Source organism: Pongo pygmaeus, chromosome 17 (genome assembly GCF_028885625.2).
Source record: "Pongo pygmaeus isolate AG05252 chromosome 17, NHGRI_mPonPyg2-v2.0_pri, whole genome shotgun sequence".
NCBI lineage: Eukaryota > Metazoa > Chordata > Mammalia > Primates > Hominidae > Pongo > Pongo pygmaeus.
Genome location: NC_072390.2, coordinates 92,120,598 through 92,146,029, shown reverse-complemented (window position 1 = coordinate 92,146,029; position 25,432 = coordinate 92,120,598). Strand labels below are relative to the sequence as shown.

The following is a 25,432-nucleotide window of genomic DNA, read 5'->3' as shown; positions in this document are numbered from 1 at the left end:
CACCCCTCTCAGGATGGAGCAGGACAGTGGAAGGTGAAATGGTAAGCAATTTACAGCTTATGAATTATTTCTGGAATTTTCCATTTAATATTTTTGGGAATTTGGTTGAATGCAAGTAACTAAAACTTAGAATCATCTTATTTTTAAAATTTTTGATTAGATTTATTCATCTGAAATTAAGGTAGCATCTACAGTGACTATACAGATAACTCATATAAAGAATCCACAGGAAATCAGAAAGATTTTGGCCACATTAATGAAATTCACCAGAACACTTTTAACTAAAATTTATTTAACTGTGTCTGTACCAACATAGTTTTCTTAGGGAAAAAGAAACCCTTCTGTTTCCTTCTCTCTTATCACTAAATATAAGGAATTCTCCATATATGCAAGTAAATCTGTAAAGATAGAAAACATATTTTCTCAAATACAATATTCTTTGCAAGAATAATTCACATAAAAAAGAAAGGTGGGCCGAGCGCAGTGGCTAACGCCTGTAATCCCAACACTCTGGGAGGCCAAGGTGGACAGATAGCTTGAGCTCAGTAGTTTGAGATCAGCCTGGGCAACATGGCAAAATTCCGTCTCTAGAGAAAAAATTTTAAAACAATTAGCCGGGTGTGGTGGTGCATGCCTGTGGTCCCAGCTACTCAGGAGGCTGAGATGGAAGGATGGCTTGAGCCCAGGACGTAAGAGGTGCAGTGGGCTATGATTGTGCCACCGCACTCCAGCCTGGGCAACAGAGCCAGACCCTGTCTCAAAAAGAAAAAAAGGAAAGAAAGGTAGAAAAAAAGAATGAAAAATAATATCTTTTTTAAACACAGTGACAGAATGTAAATAAAAACAAAGAAAGGCGCAGACACAAATCACGGGGGTAAAAATGGAGAAGGAAATAAGGGAACTGGTTTTAAAAGGTGAGACATTTGTTTTGTGGTGATAGTGCATAAAGACATCTAAAATTTAAGACTGCTTAAAATTAATAGGTAAAAATTAATTCACAAATGTGCATAATTACCTAAAGGCTTTATCATGACAAATCAAAAATGCAAGGTATAAAAGGGTATGAGAGACTATAATATCTACTAGTGAAAATTAGGACACCATTCCTCAGAAATCAGATTTTTTTCCAAACCAAAATAAAACTGTATCTCAAGTTATACAGGATGACATAATCTAAATCTGCCACCAGGTTCTAATATCTGTGAATAGACTAGAACAGCGACTACGAACTGGAAGTCCTGAGGCTGTCTGCAAATCTGGCCTGCATATGTTTTGTTTCACCCGCACAATGTTAAAAAAGAAAATGGAATCCAGATTTCCAACTCTGACAAATGGAAAGATCTGGAAAGCTAGATCTGCAATCCCACATGGCAAGCTTTCCTGGAGTTGGGCAGTAGCTTTCCTCTTCAAATAGTAAGTCCAGGTGCGGTGGCTCACGCCTGTAATCCCAGCACTTTGGGAGGCCGAGGCGGGCGGATCACCTAAAGTTAGCAGTTCGAAACCAGCCTGACCAATATGGAGAAACCCTGTCTCTACTAAAAATACAAAATTTGCTGGGCGTGGTGGTGCATGCCTGTAATCCCAGCTACTCAGGAGGCTGAGGCAGGAGAATCACTTGAACCCGGGAGGCAGAGGTTATGGTGAGCCAAGACTGCACCATTGCACTCCAGCCTGGGCAACAAGAGCAAAACTCCATCTCAATAAGTTTATATATATATATATGTATGTGTATGTGTATATATATACGTATATATATACATATATATACATATATATACATATATATGTATATATACATATATATGTAAATATAGAAAAGTAAAGGATATATACTCATCTTCAACATGAAAAGGCATTTGCTAAAACTCAACATCTAGTCTTAAAAAAGGTCTAAAAACAGGAAAAGGTGAATAAAACATATCTCAATATAACATTCAACTTAATAGAAAAATATATTAAAGTCAGGGAGAAAAGTCCACTATCACTGTCATTAATTTATAGTGATCTAGAGATACTAGTCAATGACATTAGTCAAGATAAAGAAATATACAGTATACACTAGAAATGAAGTGTCAGTCATTATTTTCAAATGATATTACCATATAATCTAACAAACCTAGAACTCAGAAAGATACCCAAGTTTTAATACAAGAAAATCAATATCCTTCCTATTTACAAAAAAAAAAAAAAAAAAAAACCCAGAAGAAAATTTCAAAACATTACTGAGATACTTTTCAAAAAGAAAAAAAAAAAAGATAAATTAATGGAAATGCATACCCTATTCTTTCGGACAAAGACTGTAAGTTACAAAGACATCAATTCTCCCTGGTTTAATTTATCATCTGTATACAAATACCAACAAGATTGTTTTTTGGAACTAAAGTTTTTGGAACTTTAGCAGAAGATTCTAAAGTGCATCTGAAAAATAAATATGTGAAAATAGTGAAGAATACACTTTTAAAAAGGAGTATCAAGAGAAGACTGGCTTTCTAGTTATCAAAGTACACTCAGAATACTTGTATAAAAAGACAGATTAGTGGAGTAGAACAGTCCAGAAAAGACATATATAGATTTGGGAGTGTGATCAAGGTGGCATTACATTTCAATTGGGAAAACATGACTTATTTAACAAATGATGTTTGCACATCTGGGTGGCCACCTGAAAAAAAAAATTAAATCAAAGATTTAGTTTAAAACATTAAATTATGGCCAAGCACAGTGGCTCATGACTGTTAATACCAGCACTTTGGGAAGCCAAGGCAGGAGGACTGCTCCAGGCCAGGAGTTCAAGACCAGCCTGGGCAACATAGCAAGACTCTGTCTCTACAAAAATAAAAATAACAAAATTAGCCACGTGTGGTGGTGCACACCTATAGTCCTAACTACTCAGGAGGCTGAGGCAGGAGGATCACTTGAGCCTGGGAGGTCAAGGCTGCAGTGAGCTATGATCGTGACACTGCACTGCAGCCTGGGCAACAGAGTGAGACCCTGTCTCAAAAAAAAAACCTATTAAATTATAAAAGTCAGATATAAGAGAAGAGGTTATCTTTCCATAATGTCAGTGATGAAGTCTAAATATCACCCAAGCCCAAAGTCATTAAACATTGACAAACTTAGCTATACATATATATAAATATCTCCCCAGTTAAAAAAGTTTTTCAGCTCAAAAAGGCAAACAAATTAGAAAAAAATGTACAACTGACCCTTGAACAACTCGGAGGTTAGAGGCACTGACCCCCGATGCAGTTAAAAATCTGCCTATAAGATACCCCAAAAACTTAACTATAAAAAGCCACCTGTTGACCAGAAGACTTGCCAGTAACATCAACAGATAACACATATTTTGTACATGTATTATATACTATAATCTTACAATAAAGCTAGAGAAAAAATGATATTAAGAAAAGCATAAAGAAGGGAAAATATATCTCCTATTCATTAAGTGGAAGTGGTTTTCCTCTCTTTGTCTACATGTTGAGTAGGCTGAGGAAGTGGGGGGTCTTGCTCTCTCGGGGTGGCAGAGGCAGGATAAAACCTGCATCTAAGTGGACCTTTGCAGTTCAAATTTGTGTTGTCTAGGAGTAAACTGTATCCTACAAATATAGCTCACAAAATACTATCATCTTTAATACAATATGGACAAAAGAAGTCAAGAATTAGTCTTATAGGAAAATATAGGTACTCTTTTGAAAAGCTTTCAACTTTACTCTCTGTAAGAAAAATGCAAATTAAACGTACAATAAGAACCATTTTCTAACCCATTGGATGAGTTAAAAAAACCCCAAATTTTGATAATTTCTTGAAAAGGCTGTGAGGAAACAGGTGCTCCAATAATTGGGTAAATCTACATGACTACATGAAAGTATAACTGTTTATCAAAACTTATTCCTTCTTACCAAAAGGAAAGTGTAACTGTTTACAAAATCCTTTTCATTTGTTATCAAGTACGTTACTGACACCAATGATACAATTTCAATAAGGTTGGGTACAGTGGACAATAAATAGTACTGGGTCAATTTTAATTTCCTGATATTGATGATTTTACTATGATTATGTACAAGGATGTCCTCGATTTTAGGAAATACACACTAAAGTATTTACAGTTACAAGGGCCTTATATCTACAAGTCACTCTCAGAAAATTCAGGAAAAAAATAGCTAAACAGCAAAATCAAATGTAGTAAAATGTTAACATTTGGGGGAATATGGATGAAGGGTATATGGGAATTCCTTGTATTGTTTTGAAACGTTTCCGCTAAGACTGAAATTATTTTAAAACTGAAATGTCCTTACAGATAAACGTACATGTGTGAAATGATGCAGCTACACACACGGCCACTGCAGCATCATTCATGTTAGCAAATGGCTGCAGATTGGTTAAATTATGATACATTCATAAAATGAAACACTATTCAAGCATTTTGAAAAATAAGATATCAAGTGGAAAAAAGTAACCTAAAAAATAACATCACATTATATTATACTTCTAGCAGGAAGTCACTCGTCCTCCTAGAAAACAATCACACAGATGCCTGTGCTTGTTTAAAAGAGACAAAAGACAGTAGTGGTGTGCTTCCCTGGGGAGGGGTGGCAGAAGACCCCTCACAGAAGTTCTGTGTACACCACTGTCTTTTGAATTGTGTGGCATGAGCATGTTTCACCTATTTAAAAATAATTTAAAAACATATATATTCATTAAGCACTTATTATTGGTCAGCTACCACCATGCTATCTACTTTACATGGATCCTCCCATTCGCTTCTCTTCCATTTATTCTATCCTTAGTCCCACCTCACAGATGAGAAGTTGACATCTTAACTGACTTGCCCAGGACCAGATGGCCAGTGAGGTCCATGCGATCTTAGCGCCTAAGTGCAGTTTTCTCAAGGAGGTCTGTCTTCCCAGTGCTACTTTAAGCACAGCATGACAAATGCCAAGCACCATGCCAGGCATCAAAAGGTATCTGCCCTGGAAAGGACTGTGGTCTAGGGGAGAAGCAGGTAGGGCAGTGTAACCAAGTATGTATGGCAGAGCATCAGAGGTGCCAAGACAGATGTGTGCATGGATGCACACCAGGAATGCAAAGACAAGGCTGATTACTTCCATAGGAGGAGGCTCAGAAACTTCTGCAGAAATAAGGTGGCCCTGCGGGTGAGCTTCGAAGGCAGATATTTGCCAAGAAGGACATGGCCTGAGGTATATTTATCAGATAAAAGCAGCAGCAAAAGCCAGGTGTGAAGGTGAGTCCCAGAAACGTCCAGTTCAATACGGCTGGGGTACAAGATGTCTGGTGGGACTAGCAAGAGTCAGAAGTGCAGGCAGAGCTAAATTACAGAAAGCCTTACATGCTGCAGAAAGTTTCTTGGCAGGAGAGGAAAAAAGCCTAGACATGTTCTCTTCAGTCTTCAATTAGCTCCCATGCAAGGGAAGGTGCCATGGGCCATCCAGCCAGCTTTATCTCCAGCATTAGCTGGGCTATCAGGAGGACGAGGATGACCAAAGAGGAAGACCACTGGCCAGACATGGGTAGGGTAGGCAGGCAGGGGGAATGGAGTGACCAGAAAAACATCTGTGGGTTCTTCTGTGGGATCGGAGAGCACCTACTGTAATCAGAAAACTCCAAGTAGAGCACCTGGGATGGATAAGCCTGCTCTTTTGGGGCAAAATCCAAATGCTGGTTCCAACAAAGGACCTGGCCTGCTGGGAACATCAAAAGATTCCCCCAGACGCCTGACAGGTACATACAGAAGTTCTAGCCCAGATGACAGTCAGGGTGACACAAAGTCTTTCAAGGACCAGAACATCAAATATTCAGAAGTAACTACTGTCCAACATCTAATTACAGAAGGACTCATATCTCAGCGTCACGCACAAATGCAGACTCTTCAGCCACAGGAGACCTTTACATGAAATACAACAGCTTGAGTCACCTTCTTGACTTTTGTTACAGAATATCTCACTGCACAGCCTAAGTGTTTGTTTGTTTGTTTTTTGAGATGGAGTCTCGCTCTATCGCCCAGGCTGGAGTGCAGTGGCACAATCTCGGCTCACTGCAAGCTCCGCCTCCTGGGTTCATGCCATTCTCCTGCCTCAGCCTCCTGAGTAGCTGGGACTACAGGCACCCGCCACCACACTCGGCTAATTTTTTTGTAGAGACAGGGTTACACCATGTTAGCCAGGATGGTCTCGATCTCCTGATCTTGTGAACCACCTGCCTCGGCCTCCCAAAGTGCCAGATTACAGGTGTGAGCCACCGCGCCTGGCGTTTGTTTTTTATGTTTGTTTTTTTTTTCTAAACACTCTCGCAATAGCAGACCTACTAGAACACTGGGAACAGTGCATTCAAACCTGGTGGAACCACGGCAGCAAATCTTACCAAATAATCATTATACAAATCAGAAGTGACACGTCAGTGCTGGGTCTAGGGGCTTCACACAAAAGCCTCTGATATGGTTTGGCTCTGTGTCCCCACCCAAATCTCACCGTGAATGCCAATAATCCCCACGTGTCATGGGAGGGACCTGGTAGGAGGTAACTGAATCATGTGGGTGGGTTTCTCCTGTGCTGTTCTCTTGACAGTGAATAAGTCTCACTGTGTCGGATGGTTTTATAAAGGGCAGTTGCCCTGTACATGCCTCTCTTGCCTGTAGCCATGTAAGATGTGACTTTGCTCCTTATTCACCTTCTGCCGTCATTGTGAGGCCTCCCCAGCCATGTGGAACTATGAGTCAATTAAACCTCTTTCCTTTATAAACTACCCAGTCTCTGGTATGTCTTTATTACAAGCATGAGAACAGACTAATACAGCCTCTTACATAAACCTGGCCCTCAACCAGTGATAGGTTTATAGATATGCTGCTAGGACTGGGTTAACAGAAGCATGCTGCTGGATATCTGAAACTGTAAATCGAGGAACGGACCCTGCTGATGAAATGGAGCTAGTAGAATCTTTTTATTTATTTATTTATTTATTTATTTATTTATTTAGACATGGAGTCTCACTCTGTCACCTAGGCTGGAGTGCAGTGGTATGATCTCGGCTCACTGCAACCTCTGCCTCCTGGGTTCAAGCCATTCTCCTTCCTCAGCTTCCTGAGTAGGTGGGATTACAGGTGCGCATCATCATGCCCAGCTAATTTTTGTATTTTTAGTAGAGACAGGCTTCACCATGTTGGTCAGGCTGGTCTCGAACTCCTGACCTCAGGAGATCCACCCACCTCAGCCTCCCAAAGTGCAGGGATTACAGTTGTGAGCCACCGCGCCCAGCCAGTAGAATCTTTTTAACAAGTACTACAGTCTGCTGGGTTTTTCAGCATTGACCACGAAGATGATGTTGATTTCCTGGCCAGGTTTTCTCAGCTGGTCACAGGAAAGAGACAGTCACTGATAGTTACCTGGACTATGTGAATTAAGAATGGGGATATCAAGAATGCTCAAGAGGCACTAGGAGCTGCTGAAACAAGAGTGGCACTGATGCTGCGGTGACCAGCTCTTGATGACAGGACCTCCTCTAAGATACTGGCTTTTGCTGTGATTATGTTCAGATTTTGAAACATCTTAGAGTGCTCTCAGATCAGCAGAAAGCTGGCGCAGCGGCAATCATGTTAGTTGTCACAAAGGAACTTATGATGAAGACCCTATCTTTGAAAATGAGAGTAACGATGAAGCCATGTTTGTCAACTATAAAAAACAACAGAAGTTACTGTTGGACCAGCTAGCTCAAGCCTCACCAGTTACTGCTGGCTCCTGCGCAGTTTATATTTCGACACCACAGCACTGGTAGGCTACACGGTTTATGAAAGCTGCAGGAGCAGCAAGCTTGCTATAGAAATTGGCAGAAGCTCTTCCAGGATCTCATGGTGCCCCCTTCTCAGGTGCTGGTTCAATGGCTGGTACTCTGCAAATATGACACAGCCGTTGGTAATGTCAGGAGTTAGCTCTTATCAGCATGTATCTGTGACATGAGTTTTTCGGAACTTGTCAGACAGAAAAGTTCTTTACAGCTGAACCTCAACACATGCCATGGGTATTAATGGCTTTCTTAGATCACAGGGGGTCTGCAACACTGTAGCACAAAAGCGAGCAGCGGAACTGCTTAGCAGTTCTTTAGATTTGTCAGATGTCTCAAGAAACAATGAATCCTTTCACTGAGGATATTCTGAATAGAATAGAAGACTTATCAGGGCTTTCTCCACTGAGAATGGATAGCAGTCCTTACTGAAGAACAATAATCAACTATTTGCTTACGAGACAGCCGGAGTACCGATTATTGATAGCAAACACCCATCAAAAAGGAAGCAAGCATTAATTGAGGAATCTGTGGACTCCACTGATGGAACAGTTTAAACTTCTGTTAGGAACATTGATGCTGACCGCAGGGGAAGAAAGGCAGGCATCTACAACAGACTGCTTCAACCATGCTGCAGGACTTGCCAGAGCAGCAAGCAGCCTGGGGAATGGCGTGGCTGTTCGGAGGCTCTGAACTGTTTACAGATATTCTCATCGGCCCTCAGCTGTGCCTTACAGAAGGATATGCTCAGAAGCAGAGTTCCCATGTTCTTCCTCATTGCATGATTACTTGCCTGGAGGAAGACGCCCTTCTGTTCCTCTTGTCTTCTCAGACATGTGCTCAAAGACTATGAAGGAAGAGACCCCCAAGAACTCATTCCTTTTATCAAGCAGTTTACAGCCAAGCCTAAGACACAGGTATCCCCATTTTACGACAGATGTTCATGCCTCTGCTCATGCAGTTGTTGAAGAATTGCTCTGACCAGCAGAAGAAAACAACCAGTCTGCTGCTGAGAAAGGCAGATGCTGCGGAGGAGTTACTTTGCCTCCCTTATGTCAGTCACAGGCAGTGGAATGAGTGAAGGTACAGAGAACAGAGAATGAGTGCTGGTTACTATCTCGCAGGAGCAGCTGAATATCCAGATCCAAGTGCACAGAAACGGGTTTTGTCCTTCAAAGTTGAGAACCTCAGGGAGGTTCAGAGGGACTGTGGGATTTCTTGCTCCTGTTTATAAGCGCATTGCCCCCATGTGGTTCCCAGAACCTTGAAAACAAATCTCTGTCCTGGCAGATGCACAAACAGTACTGGCTTATGTGGTTACATAGCGACACTGAGAACAGTGCATCTCAGATGCAGCCCAGGATGCACTAAGCATCTTCACCAAGGAAACCTGCCCTCCTCGCACGCTGCCCCAGGAATGATTTAGGACTTTTGTCAAGTGCTTCAGCAGCCTGAGGCTAAAGTTTTATAAGAATTATTTAAAGGTACTCTTCCAGGGAGGGAACTCTAAGGACTGCATCTCCCTGGGTCTACTTCACAATGAGAATTCCAGTTAATAATTTAAGGGGAAAAAAAGCAATTTTTGTGTGCCATTCACACTAGTATTTTTAACACTGCTTTGGGCTTACTTCAGTACACTTACTGAGGATTTTCTGATATGAGGTCGGTTGCACTCATGGATGCAGACCCCAAGGAGAAGGAGAAGGGCTACCTGCACTTAGCTTTTATGCAATTATAAAAATCAAACTTATCTGAGCTGTAAGAACTTGGCAGACCACAAACAACAAAAGAACGTGGGAGAAGGTTTGTTACAGGGAATGTTTAAAAAGCACACTCGCAGAGATAATAATTTCAAAAAGCAGATGAGTCTAAGAGCCACACCATCCTGGAGCCCATGGACTGAAACAGGATAGTAGGATGCCAGCCAATTACAGCCCAGTAGAGTACACCGAAGTTCACAGCAATGACCCCAGGTCATCAAGAAGTGGCTAAGTTAACAAGACCACACTCTGATCTAAGAAGGTAAAGTATGCAACGACTTTTAGAAAAGTTTCCATACACAATAGTTTCACTATACCATACCATTTTCATCCTTAAAGGAGTCAATCATCAGCTTTCCAAAACACCATTCACTATGATTTCTAGATAGCCAATATTTCACCACGATAAATTTCTTTTTTTTTTTTTTTTTTTTTTGAGATGGAGTCTCACACTGTCGCCGGGGCTGGAGTCCAGTGGCATGATCTCGGCTCACTGCAAACTCCGCTTCCCGGGTTCAAGCGATTATCCTGCCTCAGCCTCCTGAGTAGCTGGGATTACAGGTGCCCGCTACCACACCCAGCTAATTTTTTGTATTTTTAATAGAGACAGGGTTTCACTATGTTGGCCAGGCTGGTCTCAAACTCCTGACCTCGTGATCCACCCGCCTCGGCCTCCCAAAGTGCTGGGATTACAGGCATGAGCCACTGCGCCTGGTCATAAATTTCAAACTTTACTAAAAATTCACAATGATTTATGTGTCACAAGCTGCATGATAACTATAAAAGCATTTGTTAAATTTTTAATATAACTTCTTCAAACCAAGCAAATCCTGCCGAAAACATTCACTCTGATAAAAGTGAATAAATCAAAAGCAATAATTTTACATGGTGGAGTATGCTTAACTTAGGAACATAATGAAGGTTAGTTATAAGCAATTAATGTTATGACTTACGAGAAAAGAATAGTTTTCCTCATGGTCTTTCTAAGATATCAAAGGATATTCCATCCTTGGAGAGGTATTTTCAGATATAATCACTATGTTAAAAGTGCACTGGTGATTGAAAAGTTTTAATTAAAAGGAACATCTTTATATAGAAACATGTCCCCAGGCTAAGTGTGGTAGCTCATGCCTATAATCCCAGCATTTTGGGAGGCTGGGACAAGAGGATCACTTGAGGCCAGGAGTTTAAGACCAGCCTGGGTAACATAGCAAGACCTCAGCTCTACAAAAAAAAAGTGTTTTTCACTAGCCATATGTGGTGGCACATGCCTGCAGTCCCAGCTACTCAGGAGGTCGAGGCAGGAGGATTGCTTGAGCCCAGGAGTTAAGGCTACAGTGAGCTATAATTGCACCACTGTACTCTAGCCTGGACAACACAGCAAGACCCAGTCTCAAAAAAAATAAAAGTCCCCAGTGGTTTTCTCATCACCATATTAGAGAGGTCACTTAAAAAAAAAAAAAAGCACTGGCTCCAACTTGTACTAGGGATCCCACGAATGTAACGGGAAATTATTAGAACTGCATGCACTTGCTCAGTACTCTACATGTGTATTTGATTAAGTAGTCCAGAAATTACCTAATTTTTACCAACGCTGTAAACACAGCACCCCAAGCTAGAATACCGTCCAGGAAGGTTTCCTGCAATTCCATGTGGAATTCCCCGGCGAGTACTTGGTGCAGGGAGAAAGCTGCTTCCAGCACATGCGGGTGAGGGTCTGGAAGGAGCAGCACGGGGTGGTGCTCACCTTCTCGGTCTAAGGACCATGGCTATGTGGTACTCTCAGGAAGAGAAGGTCTGACATGGCTCCTCAGTGGCTTGCTGCCCATGTGAAAGCATCTGATTTAGCACAATAACTAGAGACAGTGGCCCGTGGGGCTCAGGCGGGCACGTGCACACAGGTAATAAATCTGCATCAGATTATCAGGAACACATAACACACATGTAACCTGGAAGACTACCACACAGCTAATCAAAATACATGGAAATGGCTCCTGTTTTCCTTTCTTGCCCTGCCAGATACCAGGAAACTGTGCGGGAGAAACTGCTTAGATTCCAGCATCCTGTCTTTCACTTGGGGAGAAGAAGGCCAGATCAAGAGGAAGAAGAGCCTGACTTGTGTGGTTTGAGAAACAAGAACTTCACAATCATGTTATACATGAGAAAATGTATTCTAGGAAAGAAGTGTTAACAGAAATGGCAATGTTATTCCATGCTTTGTAGCAAGAATGCACTTGTTCCCCAAGACAACTGGGAAAGGTTTTTACAGGAACAGTTTTGCCAAAAACACAGGAATCTGTCTTTTTCAAGAAAGATGCAGTAAATTCCTGCTCCTGTAGAAAGAGCCATATTGAGCACTGTGGGGTGTTCAGAAATGAAAAGGCTGTATTCCCGGCCAGAAAGAGCTTATTACCTAGAAGGGATATTAGACTGCGTCTGTGCACAATTAACATGAGAGAATGCAGGAATCCTAAACACTCTAAATGCTGTGGGAGGCAGGACAAGGAAAAGCACCCCTCAGAGTCCGTCCACGAGGAGGAGCACTGAAGATGCTTGAATGATGGCCAAGATTTGACAGAGACCAGAGGAAGAGGGAGAAGGAAGGCATCCTTGCTGCAGAAAGCCTGCAGAAAGCATGATGTGCAGAAACACAGGGACGCCTAGAAACAGCAGGAATCCAGTTTCAGTATGATGTCTAATAAGTTTGTGCCGAGAAGCACAGAGGGAGGGTGGATGGAAATGCAGGCTGGACAGGTGATAGGATACTCAGGAGCTGAGAAATGGATCTTGGGTATAATGGGAAATGGTGAGGCGTGGAGGAGGGAGCTGTGCTGCAGGGGTCCTTTGATGATGAAGAGGAAAGGACTAGTCAGAGGCTACTAGAATCACATGGCTGGATGCCAGAAGCACCAAGGGCGAGAAGAACTGAAGCAAAGCCATGGATCTGAGTGGAGAGGAGGCACCTAAGTAGGGCAGAGAGAGAACAGTCGGAGACGACAAGCTTTCAAGAGAACAGTCGGAGACAACAAGCTTTCAAGAGAACAGCCGGAGACAACAAACTTTCAAGAGAACAGTCGGAGACAACAAGCTTTCAAGAGAACAGCCGGAGACAACAAGCTTTCAAGAGAACAGCCGGAGACAACAAGCTTTCAAGCCCTGGCGAGGAGTCAGAGAAACTGAATACAGGAAAGAAGCCAGGTTAAGGAAAAGAGATAAGTTTCAGGCATTTTATGGCTGTCATTCTTTTTAATTTTAAATACCACCCAACTACAGCTAGCTACAAAACATTCAACAAACATGACCTATCACCTTCAGAGGAAAAAAGAAGGGCATATTTCTTAAAACCCAGCAATACGCTATCCCAAATGTCTAAACTTTAAAGTTTAGCAAAATTACCAGGTAGAAATGGCGATTTCTTCTTTATCATTTTTTTTTCTTTTTTATCCAGTTTCTCTGGGCTTTCCTGTTCTTTTTCTTGCTCTGCGTCTGTGGGGTCCGTCTGCTCATTTGAAACGCTGGAAACGTCTGGGTTTTGAGCGTGTGGTGCGGAGGTCTTGGCGTGGCAGGAGTCATTAGGATGTGCTGCAGCTGGAATTGAAGACAGCCCACTGTTTTCTAAGGCTTGCTAAGACAGAACAAAACTAAAAGGTTAGAAGGTAACGATGGCCCAAATCTGCCTACCAAAATCAATCAAAAGCTTTACCTAGAGAATTCTAATTCCACTCCAAGAAATAAGAATCTACAATTCCAAGTCATCACTTATAAGTGAGGCTTCCAACCCTCTGAGGCTGTAACGTCCTTTCTGATATATGACATCTTGCCCCCACCCAAAATAATATAAGCATTTACATTTCTAAATTAAAGGGAATTAAAATTTATTTGACTTTCAGAAATCTTACCTCACACAACTTTGGTTGTCTCTAAATAGATTTGGGAATCCCTATTTTAAGGCTTTTGAGTTACACTGGGTTTAACGTTCACGTATCGGCTGTAGAATGACACCCTGAGATTCCTCATACCCCTGGCCAGCTCTTCCCCATGAAGGTACAGGAGGAAGGTTAAACAAGTAACAGAGACACAGGAGGAGTGAAGAGGTAGCGTGAAGTCGCGGTGGACTAGAAGGCTGGGGGCTCTGCGCTCCTGCCCCCCTCCTCTCCCACACGTGCAGGTGCTGCCCACACACCCACGAGAGAAGGCCAGGCAGTATGAACGCTCTCCGAATTGTCAACACCCATGACTGTCTCCAAATCATAAACCAGAACCTCAAGAAAGAATAAAACACTTTTTCCACCTCTGTCAACATAAATAGACATAACAACTTCTGAAAAGCCTGTTCTTTTCAAGTAAGTTCACTTACGGAAAAAAAATACAAGTTTGTGATTTTTTTTTAATGTATAGATGAATAAATCATTTAAATGTCGCGCCGTCCATGAGCAATTAAGTAGGCATATTAATTTCTTTCGGTTCAGGCACATTTTTCATGAGGATACCCTGACTTTGACAAGCCCTGCAGATTTATTTCTCAATTATCATCCCTGGTTTCTGACCCAGCAAGAGCGCGTAAGCCTCACACCGCAGGGAAGCATGCTTCACCTGTAAAATGTCCTGGTTGATGCCCACTGTGATGCTCAGCTGCTGCCCAGGCTGCGGGGACTGCCCCGACTCCACCGGCGCCGGCTCTGAGAGCTCCAGGAGCTGCTGGATGACGTCGCTCACCGCCTGGGAGCTCGGCTGGCTTGAGGCCGACGTGGCTTGGGCTTCCGTCTGTTGAAGAGGTAACGTCTGAAAGAGTGTGGCCTGAAACACAAAAACATTTTCATTAAAAGTACAATTTTGCTCTTCAATTTAAAAAGGAAAATTTAAAAAAAAAAACAGGCAATACCCTCCTTAAAGGTGTTAAAATCTAAGAGTATCCTAAACATAAATTTTAAATACAATGCCTCACTGATTCTTGTGTTTGGCACGATATTGGCTCTTAACATACTCAATAAATTGTTCTAATGCAATTTTGTACAGTTTTTTCAAGTGAGCATAGAGACTCAAGATGGCAGATTGAGCACACGAACCCTCACCTTCCTATTAGCCCATAAAATTGAAGTGAAGGAATTTTTAAAATATCAAGTTATACAAATTTAAAAAGTAGGAAAGAAACCACTGCAGTCAAAATAATTCAACACATTCGTGAAAAATTCTTCCTGCAGGGAGACTGCACGAGAAAACCTGCAGGGAGACAGCCAAGAAAACCTAAGTCAGAGGAAAGGGCTGTGATGGGAGAGAGGGCCAGTCCCATCCCTGCAGGGCTCAGGAATCCGAAACGTCCCATCCAGAAGAAACCGGATGACAGGGAAACTACCTGTACTACACTGTGAGGGTGGGGACAGGACCCTCTACCTTTGTCAAAACCCGTCGAATGGACAACTCTGAGAGTGAACCCCAACAGAAACGTCGAATGGACAACTCTGAGAGTGAACCCCAACAGAAACTACGGACTTGGGTTACTAATAATAATATATCCACATTCGTTCGCCAGTTGTAACAAATGTACCCGACCAATGCACCATGTCAGAAATGGGGGAAACTGAGCACGAGAGAAAGAGAGTATATGGTATCTCTCTGTACTTTCTGCCCAAACTGTCTGTAAAAACTGCTCTGAAATTCAAGTCTGTCAATTTAGAAAAAATAAGAACAAAAAGTATTAGGACTAAAAATGAACGCCCTTGTCTTCCTCCACGGAGGAAGTGGCAGACAGGCACTTACTTTCAGGCAAAAAAAAGAGAGGGATCTCTAAATATCTTTTATCTCTAAAAAGATAAAAAAGAATAAATGACCTGGGAAGAACTAGGGCACCTTTTGTGGCACTGAATTCCCAGACTAAGTATAAGTCTTTTGTGTTCTGCCACCAGGGTCCCGTGAAGGGCTGGTTCCCTGGCCACTCACACTCCAGGTGACCCCTGGATCAACAAGCACCATCCACATGTTAACAGTTCACACAAAAGCTACCGCTGCCCCTTCCTGAAACACAAACAGGCAACCAAAGATGATGGGGCAGGCCCAGGAAAGAGAAGGGGAGATGACCCCAGGCAAGTAACTCAACGAGCACAAAAAACTTTTTAAAACAAAATGTTTATTGGATTTCAGAGAAAGTGCATCAAACAAGAAAAAAAAGTCATGAAAAAGAAACAATCAGATCATCACAAGGCAGAGCTCTCAGAAATTAAAAATCTTACTACAAAAAAAAAAAAATTCAAAAGAGTCATAAGATAAAGCTGAGGAGACCTCTCCAGGCCAGGCCTGGTGACTCATGCTTGTAATCCCAGGGCTTTGGGAGGTTGAGGTGGGAGGATCGCTTGAGGCCAGGAGTTTGAGACCAGCTTGGGCAACATAGTGAGACCTTGTCTCTACGAAAAATTTAAAAATTATTCGAGCATGGTGGCAGGTACTCGAGAGGCTGAGACAGGAGGATTACTTGAGCCCAGGAGTTCAAGGTTACAGTGAGCTATAATCACGTCACTGCACTCCAGCCTGGGTGACAGACAAAAAAACCTTAGGGCTGAAAAAGGCCAAGAGTTACAAAATGTGAAAGGTAAAGTAAGAGACACATAGAGTCAATCCTGGCAGCTGAACACTGATTCCTAGACAGTTCTGAAAAAGAATATATATAATGTAACTTCTAATGTTCCTACCTGCCTAAATAAGAGTACAAGGGAGATTCCAGGTTTCTAAATCCCTATAACTACATTTCTTTTTATTGAGAATATAAATGTTTAAAATGATGGACTATTAGTCTAGATTATTCACTACATCTATGTTTTGATTTGCATATTGCCAAAGGAAATGATGAAAACTAATATTCGGTTGATTTACACAACGTTAAAAATTGTATTTAAAAAAATTCAGACCAAAATAGAATTTTGAAGACATAATTATTGGACTCTAACTATTCTCTAGCTTTATAATTCATTTTACAACATTCTACCTGGTCAAGAATATATTGAGGAACCATCCCACACTGCAAATATTATGAAAAAAGAAAAGAAAAAACAAACACTAAAGGTAAACCTAATGTTTAAAAACTAAGTATTAATTAGACTTATTTTCCATACTGGTAGGAGGCAGCTGTTGACATAATACAACCAAGTAACTGCATTCATAAGCATACATTAAAACTTCCAACACTTTTGTATTTAATGTCTACTACTATTAAGATACTTATAGTTGATGCTTAAATTTTACCATTTATTAATCTGTTGAGAGGGTAGTGCAGTACAAGTAACTAAATGAGACTGAGCTAAAGATGCCTACAGAAAAAATAAGAATGTGTATATGTCCCTGTGTGTGTGTGCGCACGCACCTGTGCCTCTCTGTGTGTAGGCATATGTATTTAGAGATATACAATTTTTAACTACGTGTACTGAAAAATATAATTTAGTTTCAAAAGTCCAAAGACTTGGGAAAAATTATCACTGTCACATAAGAAAAGAGAAATATTACCTACAAAGGATAATTAATTCTTAAATTATAATTAAAGATAAAGAATATTCAATAATCATCAATAACACTGTAGAAATGATCATTTCACAAATTAATGATTACAGTTTGTCTTATTTTTACAGGTTCAGATGACAGTCTGAATCAAAGTCATCTAATTATTATTCTCAAATTTAAAAAGATTGACTTTCTTTAATTCTTTAAAAAGTCGCACCTTTTCTCCATATAAAAAATGTTCATAGCACCTTTCTGCTACTACATATTCAATTGTAAAGGTCATATTTAAAATGACAGATTTTAGTTTAAAAAGAAGTTCTTCCAAATTACTAAACTTACCGTTAAAACATGAGCAGTCTCTGTGGAGCTTGTTGAATTCTGTGGCCCGCCCATATGCATCTTGCTGATGTGCGTGTTTAAGCTGCCTAAACTTTTAAATACACAACTACATTCTGTACAGTTATAGGTAGGACCATTCTTGACCTTAAAGAATAAAAAAGAAAAAAATGATGTTTTACAATTAATTGTTAAATTTAAACATTTAAATTATGGCAAATCATAATTTACCATTCCATTCAAAATGACAGAAATGATCTAACCCTTCAACATTACCTTTTTTCTTTTAAATTAGATAGTTCTAGAACCAATGACCCAACTCTTTAAACAATATTGCCAGTATAAGATGAATTGAAATTTCAGTCTTTTCTATAAAATAGAAATTATTCAAGAGTGAGAGAACACATTTTTCAATTATTGTAATTTAACAAAAACAAACTGTCAGGCATAAGATGTTCTCGGTTTTTTAAACAGTTGAATACAATGTTCAATAGCAAAGGCCAGACAGTTATATATAAATACATATTACACCAAATATGCTTTCAGATGGCCAAAACCACAGAGGTTAGGAAAGACGGTCATAATGATATATGAACTTTTCATCAATTTTGATATTCTGTATCAACAACTAATTTTTTTTTTTTTTTTTTGAGATGCTCTGTTGCCCAGGCTGGAGTGCAGTAGCGTGATCTCGGCTCACTGCAACCTCTAACTCCCAGGTCAAGTGATTCTCCTGCCTCAGCCTCCCGAGTAGCTGGGATTACAGGCGCCTGCCATCGTGCCCAGCTAATTTTTGTATTTTAGTAGAGATGGGGTTTTGCCATGTTGGCCAGGCTGGTCTCGAACTCCTGACCTCAGGGGATCCACCCACCTCAGCCTCCCAAAGTGCTGGGATTACAGACGTGAGCCACCACACACGGCCTAACAACTAATTTTTAAAACTATGATAAATCCAGAAACCATGGAAACCAGTAAAATGAGTAAGAACAGCTGTGAACAGAGAAAATATCTAAAATATTCTTTCTCTATTACTAAAACCCAGTGTTAGTTACTGTAGAACTATGAAGGCTAGCTTGAAAACTCATTGGCCTCCTCCGAACTTGAGTAAGACTTCCATTCTGTTTCTGGTGCCTCTCTAAGAACCAAATTTAGATTCTTACAAGATTGGATAATATTTATGAACCAATCTTTAGAGGCTCTTTCTGGAACAACTCATTCTAGTACAGGTCCGAGTGTGCCTCTCAGTGGCAACAGGCAAGTCTCTGGGCCCTTTAGTATAGGGGGAGTTTTCTAAACTCAGGAGTACTGACAAGCACCTCACAAGGCTCCTCTAAGGTTCCAGTGAGGTATTTCTGTGTGCTACACAAATAGACGATCCTTCCTATGCAATCATCTTCACCCAGAGGCAACACCACAAGAATGACTTACAACAGCCCAAATTTATTCTTCCGAAATCTAAAGGTAACCTCAGTACCTCACTAATACTGACATGCCTTCCTAATGTCTCTGGGTCTTAGATACTAAAAAGATTAACTCATTGAACATGGAACTCTGAATCTGTTCATAAAACTACGTGAGATGTGCAGGGTTTTTTTCTCATTTTAGATTCTCTTTTTCATTTTAGACATTCTGTTCATCTAAGATCAAAGACAGCTTCTACTTGTTTTTATTAAACTTGGATAGTGAGTATTAACTCTAAGTTCACTTCAGTGTTAGTTAAGGTATTATTCTAAGTAAAAAATTAAGAGATACACATTTGCTCTTAAGAATATGATAGTTTTCTTTCTGCAAAATCGTTTAATAGGATATACTGATCCATGATAAAAGTATTTGTGTTGTTTAAATATTTCTTTGTATTCTACAATTAAAATATAAATCAGTAAGTCATGATGGTTAGTTACAGCAAAGGTTGACCTGCTTTACAGAAATACTTGCAGAGGATCTACACATCAGTATGCTCTGTAGACACCAGAAAATTACCATGGGAAATCATCATTTTAGTCGAAAGAGTGGACAAGCAGCATGGAAGGAAATGAACAGAGCAGGTCTCTGTCCAAGAGGGAATGGACATGTACCATATGAGCTCTGTAGTATTAGCAGTAAGAAAAACACTTTTTTTCCCCAATTTTATTTCTTATCTTTTAATTTCTTACACTTGCCTGTGTTTCAAGTTTGCTAAAGGGATGAAATACATTATTTAGAATGATAGACTATAACTAACAAAGGTATTAGGATTATTTTCAAATATTTATTCACCAAAGCCATGCTGTCAGCAAGAAGACAAAAAAGATAGTAGTTTATATTTCTTCCACATGTAATAAACCAAAAAAATTCTCACATATGTATTTTCTAAAACAGGGTCTGCTCGGCACAAAATCAATCTGCATTTTTTTAAATGGAAAAGAATTTCTCAGGTCCGTTTATTAACCCAAAAGATACCTACTGTCCCCTGTGAAATACTGCTTATGCCCCCAACCTGTGTTTACCTCTGAGTGGACTCGCTGCACGTGAGACTGAAGATTCCCTTTCTGAGAGAAGGCGGCAGGACAGAAGGCACAGGCATGGGGTTTTTCACCTGTGTGCTTGATCATGTGGGTCTGCAGTGCCCCCTTCTGGTTAAAAGCTTTTCCACATTCACTACATTTAAACGGCCTTTCACCTAGAGTGGGAGAAAAATGATCAAAATATAATTCCATATTGTATGGGCATCTTATGGATTAAAAAGAACAACATTGAAGTTACCCAAACCTATCCCTCCAGCCAAAATGTCTCCCCAGAACTCCAGACGCATATATGCAAGTGTCTACTTTAAATCTCAAAATTAACATGTCAAAACTGCACTTGACCATCTCACAAACTGCTCCACCTGCAGGACTCCCCAGGCAATGCCATCCTTCCAGGGGATCAGGCAATGCCATCCTTCCGGGGGATCAGGCAATGCCATCCTTCCGGGGGATCAGGCAATGCCATCCTTCCAGGGGATCAGGCAAAAAACCTTGGAGTCATCCTTATCTTTGGTTTCTGTCACGTCTCACACTCAATAATAACTTCAAAATACACCCAGAGCAGCCCTGCTTCCCGTCCACAACCACCACTCCAGGCTAAGGACTCTCCCATCACTCAAAGCTCCTGAAACCACCCCCAACTTGACTCACTGCTTCCACCGTGGCCCCTTCCTAGGCTGCTCTCAAAACAACAGACAAAATGACCCTCTTTAAGTCTGAGCAAGTCACTTGTCTGCTGAAAACCCTCAATGGCTTCCAATCCCCCCTAGAGTAAAATCGAAGTTCTTCTAAATACTCAGCAGGGGAGGCGCCAGTGCAGTGGTTCGCACACCAGCTGTTGTCAGCTCCCCTGACCCTGTTCTCTTGCTCCCTCTACCCACTCCTGCCACCGCCCTCAGACACACCAGGCAGGTTTCCACTTCCGGGCCTCTGAAATCCGCCACCTGGGCGGTTCTCCCCCCAGTATCCCCAAGACTTGTTCTCTCAGATCCTTCAGGCCTTTGCTCAAAATCCCCTTTGCACTGAAGACTTTCTGGTCCATTCTATTTAACATTAAAATCTGTGTCCTCCCTGGGAACCCCTGGCCCCCTTCTCTGCTTGATTTTTCTGCAGACTTCTCAGCATTTGACCTTTTGCATTTTACTTAATGTCCATCTCCCCTCCCTAGAATGCACACTCCAAGAAGGCGAGCGCTTGTGCACTGCGGCTCTTCAGCACCTAGAACAGGGCCTTGTGCACACTAGCACGCAGTATGGATCTGATGAATGAAGGAATGAGCAAAAAGACAAAATCGAGTTAGGTTAGAACCTGACTGCAAGGCTACTTAAATTTCTAGTCTTACTAAATTTTCACTCCCTGAGAAACAGAAAGCAGCTGAGTTCATAGTAACATCAGATCCCTGTTTCTCTGAACAGCTTTAGGGTTAAATAAGTGAGTGAGATATAACAAGCTTGGGGACAGTACACAAATGGTAAACATCCCTGCTTTAACTCGGAGGGGCAAGGGTGTGAAAGAGGAGGACGGGCAGTCAGGAGGCACAGTGAGAGCGTGGCCCGGTCACGGCTGTGCCCGCATGGGGACAGGAGAGGAAGACAGGCGGGCAGGAGGCACGGTGAGAGTGTGGCCCGGTCACGGCTCTGCCCACATGGGGACAGTAGAGGAGGACAGGAGGCACGGTGAGAATGTGGCCTGGTCACGGCTCTGCCCGCATGGGGACAGGAGAGGAGGACAGGCGGGCAGGAGGCACGGTGAGAATGTGGCTTGGTCACAGCACTGCCTGTGTGGGGACAGGAGAGGAGGACAGGCAGGCAGGAGGCACGGTGAGAGTGTGGCCCGGTCACGGCTGTGCCCGCATGGGGACAGGAGAGGAAGACAGGCGGGCAGGAGGCACGGTGAGAGTGTGGCCCGGTCACGGCTCTGCCCGCATGGGGACAGTAGAGGAGGACAGGCGGGCAGGAGGCATGGTGAGAGTGTGGCCTGGTCACAGCATTGCCTGTGTGGGGACAGGAAAGGAGGACAGGCGGGCAGGAGGCATGGTGAGAGTGTGGCCCCGTCACAGCACTGCCTGTGTGGGGACAGGAGAGGAGGACAGGCAGGCAGGAGGCACGATGAGAGTGTGGCCCGGTCACAGCACTGCCTGTGTGGGGACAGGAAAGGAGGACAGGCAGGCAGGAGGCACGGTGAGAGTGTGGCCCGGTCACAGCACTGCCTGTGTGGGGACAGGAGAGGAGGACAGGCAGGCAGGAGGCACGATGAGAGTGTGGCCCGGTCACAGCACTGCCTGTGTGGGGACAGGAAAGGAGGACAGGCAGGCAGGAGGCACGGTGAGAGTGTGGCCCGGTCACAGCACTGCCTGCATGGGGACAGGAGAGGAGGGCAGACAGGAGAGGAGGTCAGGCAGGCAGGAGGCACGGCGAGAGTGTGGCCCGGTCACGGCACTGCCTGCGAAGAGATACCCTTCCTGTTCTAGATGACGATGCTGCAATGTACTCAGCCTCCTTTGGACAGGAGCCCTGCTGGGTCATACACAGTCCAGGCATGGTCCAGCAGGATTCTGGTCACCCCCCTCATATCATCACACACACTGTGAGGCACAGCTATTGGAAGTCCAAGCCCAGAACACGGAATTGCCTGAATGGCAAGCGGGCACTCCCTGCCACCTCCACCCGGGCCCGCCAGCCTCCTGTTTAAACCACACTGGCCTAAGTGACTCCTGGGGCTAGGACCTGCTGCTCTCTCCAGGCAGCTCACAAGCCAATTGGAGCAAGTGACACATGCTTCAAGTTCAATGCAGGAAGAGTACGCATCACAGAATCCCAAAATGACACATAAGTATGTGATTCTACATGCATCTGTCTCTCTAGGAGTGAGAGTATGCTTATGATGTATGTATATTTATGTATGCGTAAAAAAAATCTAATGGGGTAGGTATCAAACTGTTAAAGGTAAATGACAACTGAGAAGTGAACACGAGAAGGATTTGCTTTACTTTTTACTTTATCTTTACTTTGGGTAAAGTTTATAACTTTTTAAACTATTTTTTCATTGATTAAAACTTCAGAGACTACACATTAAAGCTGAATACTCTACAGACATAATGTATTAGCACATTTACAAAGGCATTGTTTTCTTTCTCTCTTATTCTAGAAAATAAATAACTGATGCCCTAAAAATATCAACTTTATGCTGACATATAAACGTTGAAGTCATCTGAATGACTCTACAATACTCTGCATAGAAATATTCACTAAAACTCTGAAAAATAAAAAAAAAGCAATGTAACATAATAGAACTGATTGACAAACAATAGCAGCCAAGCAAAATAGCTGTGAGATTTCTTACTTTATCACTATAAAAGAAAACCAAATCAAGAAATACAGAAGAAAACAAAAGGACAAAGCATGGATCATTTTAATTGCAAACCTCAAATACTAAAAATATTTGTACAATTTTCCTTTTTCCTTCCCTAGAGATCATGTGTGTTACTAATACAATATTATAAGCAGGCTGCTCTTTACAAGATGGCAAAGAGTATTCAGTTATGAATGCTATACTCACTTTCAAATATTCAAGCAAAACTAAGGAACAAGATAAGGCATGGAGAAATAAAATTTTATTATTTCAATGTTTCATAGCTTAGTGAAGGAAAAATTACAAAAGAATATGAAAATCCACTGCTTTCTTGATTTTTATTTTATTTGTTTTTAATTTTATTAGTTTTAAGAGTCAGGGTCTTCTTGCTCTGTCACCCAGGCTGGAGTGCAGTGGCACGATCATAGCTCACTGCAGCCTCAAACTCTCAGGCTCAAGCAACCCTCCCACCTCAGGGCTACAGGTGGGCGCTACCACGCCTGGCTACGTTTTTTATTTTTTGTAAAGACAGGATCTCGCTATGTTGCCCGTGCTAGTCTTGAACTCCTGACTTGAAGAGATCCCCTCACCTCAGCTTCCCAAAGTACTGGGATTATGGACGTGAGCCACCACATCCGGTCTTTGTTACTTTAGCTCTAATTAGTGCAGTATAATATCTGACACACAGTAACAACAAATGAGGGAATAAATAAATATCATACCAATAACAGCAATAATATCAACCCCCAATTATTAACAGCCTACCATGTATCAAGCACTTTTCAATGAGCACTACGTATATTTTTTAATTTATAATTTAGGACAGCTATATACAGATAAAAGAGCCACATTTTTCAAGTGAGGAAATAAAATCACACAAAGAGTAACTAATTTCAGCAAGATTACCCAGCAAACTATGAGAAAGCCGGCATCAGATTCCAAGTCGAGCTAGCACAAAGGCACCTGTTCTTCCCTTCAAGCCACACAGTCATCCAGAAGTCAGTGTTTTCATACCTGTGTGTATCCTAATGTGTCGCGTTAACTGGCTTGGCTTTTGAAACGTCTTTCCACAGTGCGGACACGAATACGTGAATCCACTTCTGTCGATGTTCCGGTTATAAGACCTTGTACTTGATACCCTAGTATAATAAAGGGGGGTAAAATACACAGTAAGATGTCTCCCTTGTACCATAATTTCAAAATGAAAATCCTACCAGAAAATTTGGCTGACTACTCATCAGAACCTGTTTTAATGATAAATCAGTCACACATATGTATGTGTCTGTGTGTATATGTGTTAGTTTTAAAAATCATAAAACTCATTTTTCTCTATTTCTGATGAAAAAAAATTTGTTTTTTCCAGGTCAAAAACTGAAATTGGGGCAGGGGGAGCAAAATGTCTCTTCTAGACAAAGCTTTACCTGTGATGGTCAGAAACAAAGATGCTATGGGTATAATTTCTACACTGACACCTGACCCACACCATCTCCTCCAGTCTCTTGCTCTCTGTACCATCTGCACACCAATGATGTCCAAACTCCTACCTCCAGCAACTCTGCCTCCTCCTCTGGCTCCAGCCCTGGACAGCCAACTCTCACTTGGCATTGCCTCATGGGTGGTGTTCAAAACAGAACTCTTCATTGATTCCCAACCTGCTCCTTTCCATGTCAAGACATGAAAGCTCCCTCTTGCACAAGTTTAAGTCTCAGGAGTCACACTGGATTCTTCTAGTCCATCTCCAAAAGCTGCTGGTCTTACTCTGAAACACCCCCAAATGTGGACATGTCTCTCCACCCTCCAGCCACCATTGCGGCCTCAGAACGGGTTCAGCTCTCCAGTGCACTGCTTCCATAGCCTCCAAAAAGGTCTCCCTGCTTTTGACTCCTGCCCACACACTAGGCCCAGTGCCACCCGAAAGTCTGGTTACGCCATTCCCTTTGTGCAAAACCCTCCAAGGGCTCCCATCCCAGTCATGGGAAATGCACATCCGCAGCCCTGCCGGGCAGGCTCTCCTCACCCCGGCCACCTTCCCGCTTCTCAGACCAGGGAGGCTCACTGCTTCCACCAACACACTCCTTCGGCCTGAAAGGCGGGTCCCCTAAAGCTGCAGGGCTCCCTGCTCCTCACCCCAGTCTCCTTCCAAAAGCCCCACTCAGAAAGGCCCACGCACAACAGCTGCCTCCCTAGCCTCCCTCAGCCACACTGCAC

The 25,432-nt window shown here is 42.2% G+C and overlaps 1 protein-coding gene across 8 annotated transcripts in view; it reads right to left on the bottom strand.

Moving 5' to 3' along the window:
* Positions 1 to 25,432, bottom strand: part of ZNF236 (zinc finger protein 236) — a 151,759-nt gene that overhangs the window by 78,578 nt on the left and 47,749 nt on the right. For all 8 annotated transcript variants that reach the window (XM_054460242.2, XM_063653850.1, XM_063653851.1 and 5 more), the window contains 5 exons: positions 24,239 to 24,363; positions 19,856 to 20,028; positions 17,373 to 17,516; positions 14,142 to 14,345; positions 12,945 to 13,173 (listed from right to left, as the gene is read on the bottom strand). In XM_054460242.2, coding sequence (XP_054316217.1) covers positions 12,945 to 13,173; positions 14,142 to 14,345; positions 17,373 to 17,516; positions 19,856 to 20,028; positions 24,239 to 24,363 — 875 coding nt within the window. The remainder of the gene's footprint in view (positions 1 to 12,944; positions 13,174 to 14,141; positions 14,346 to 17,372; positions 17,517 to 19,855; positions 20,029 to 24,238; positions 24,364 to 25,432) is intronic.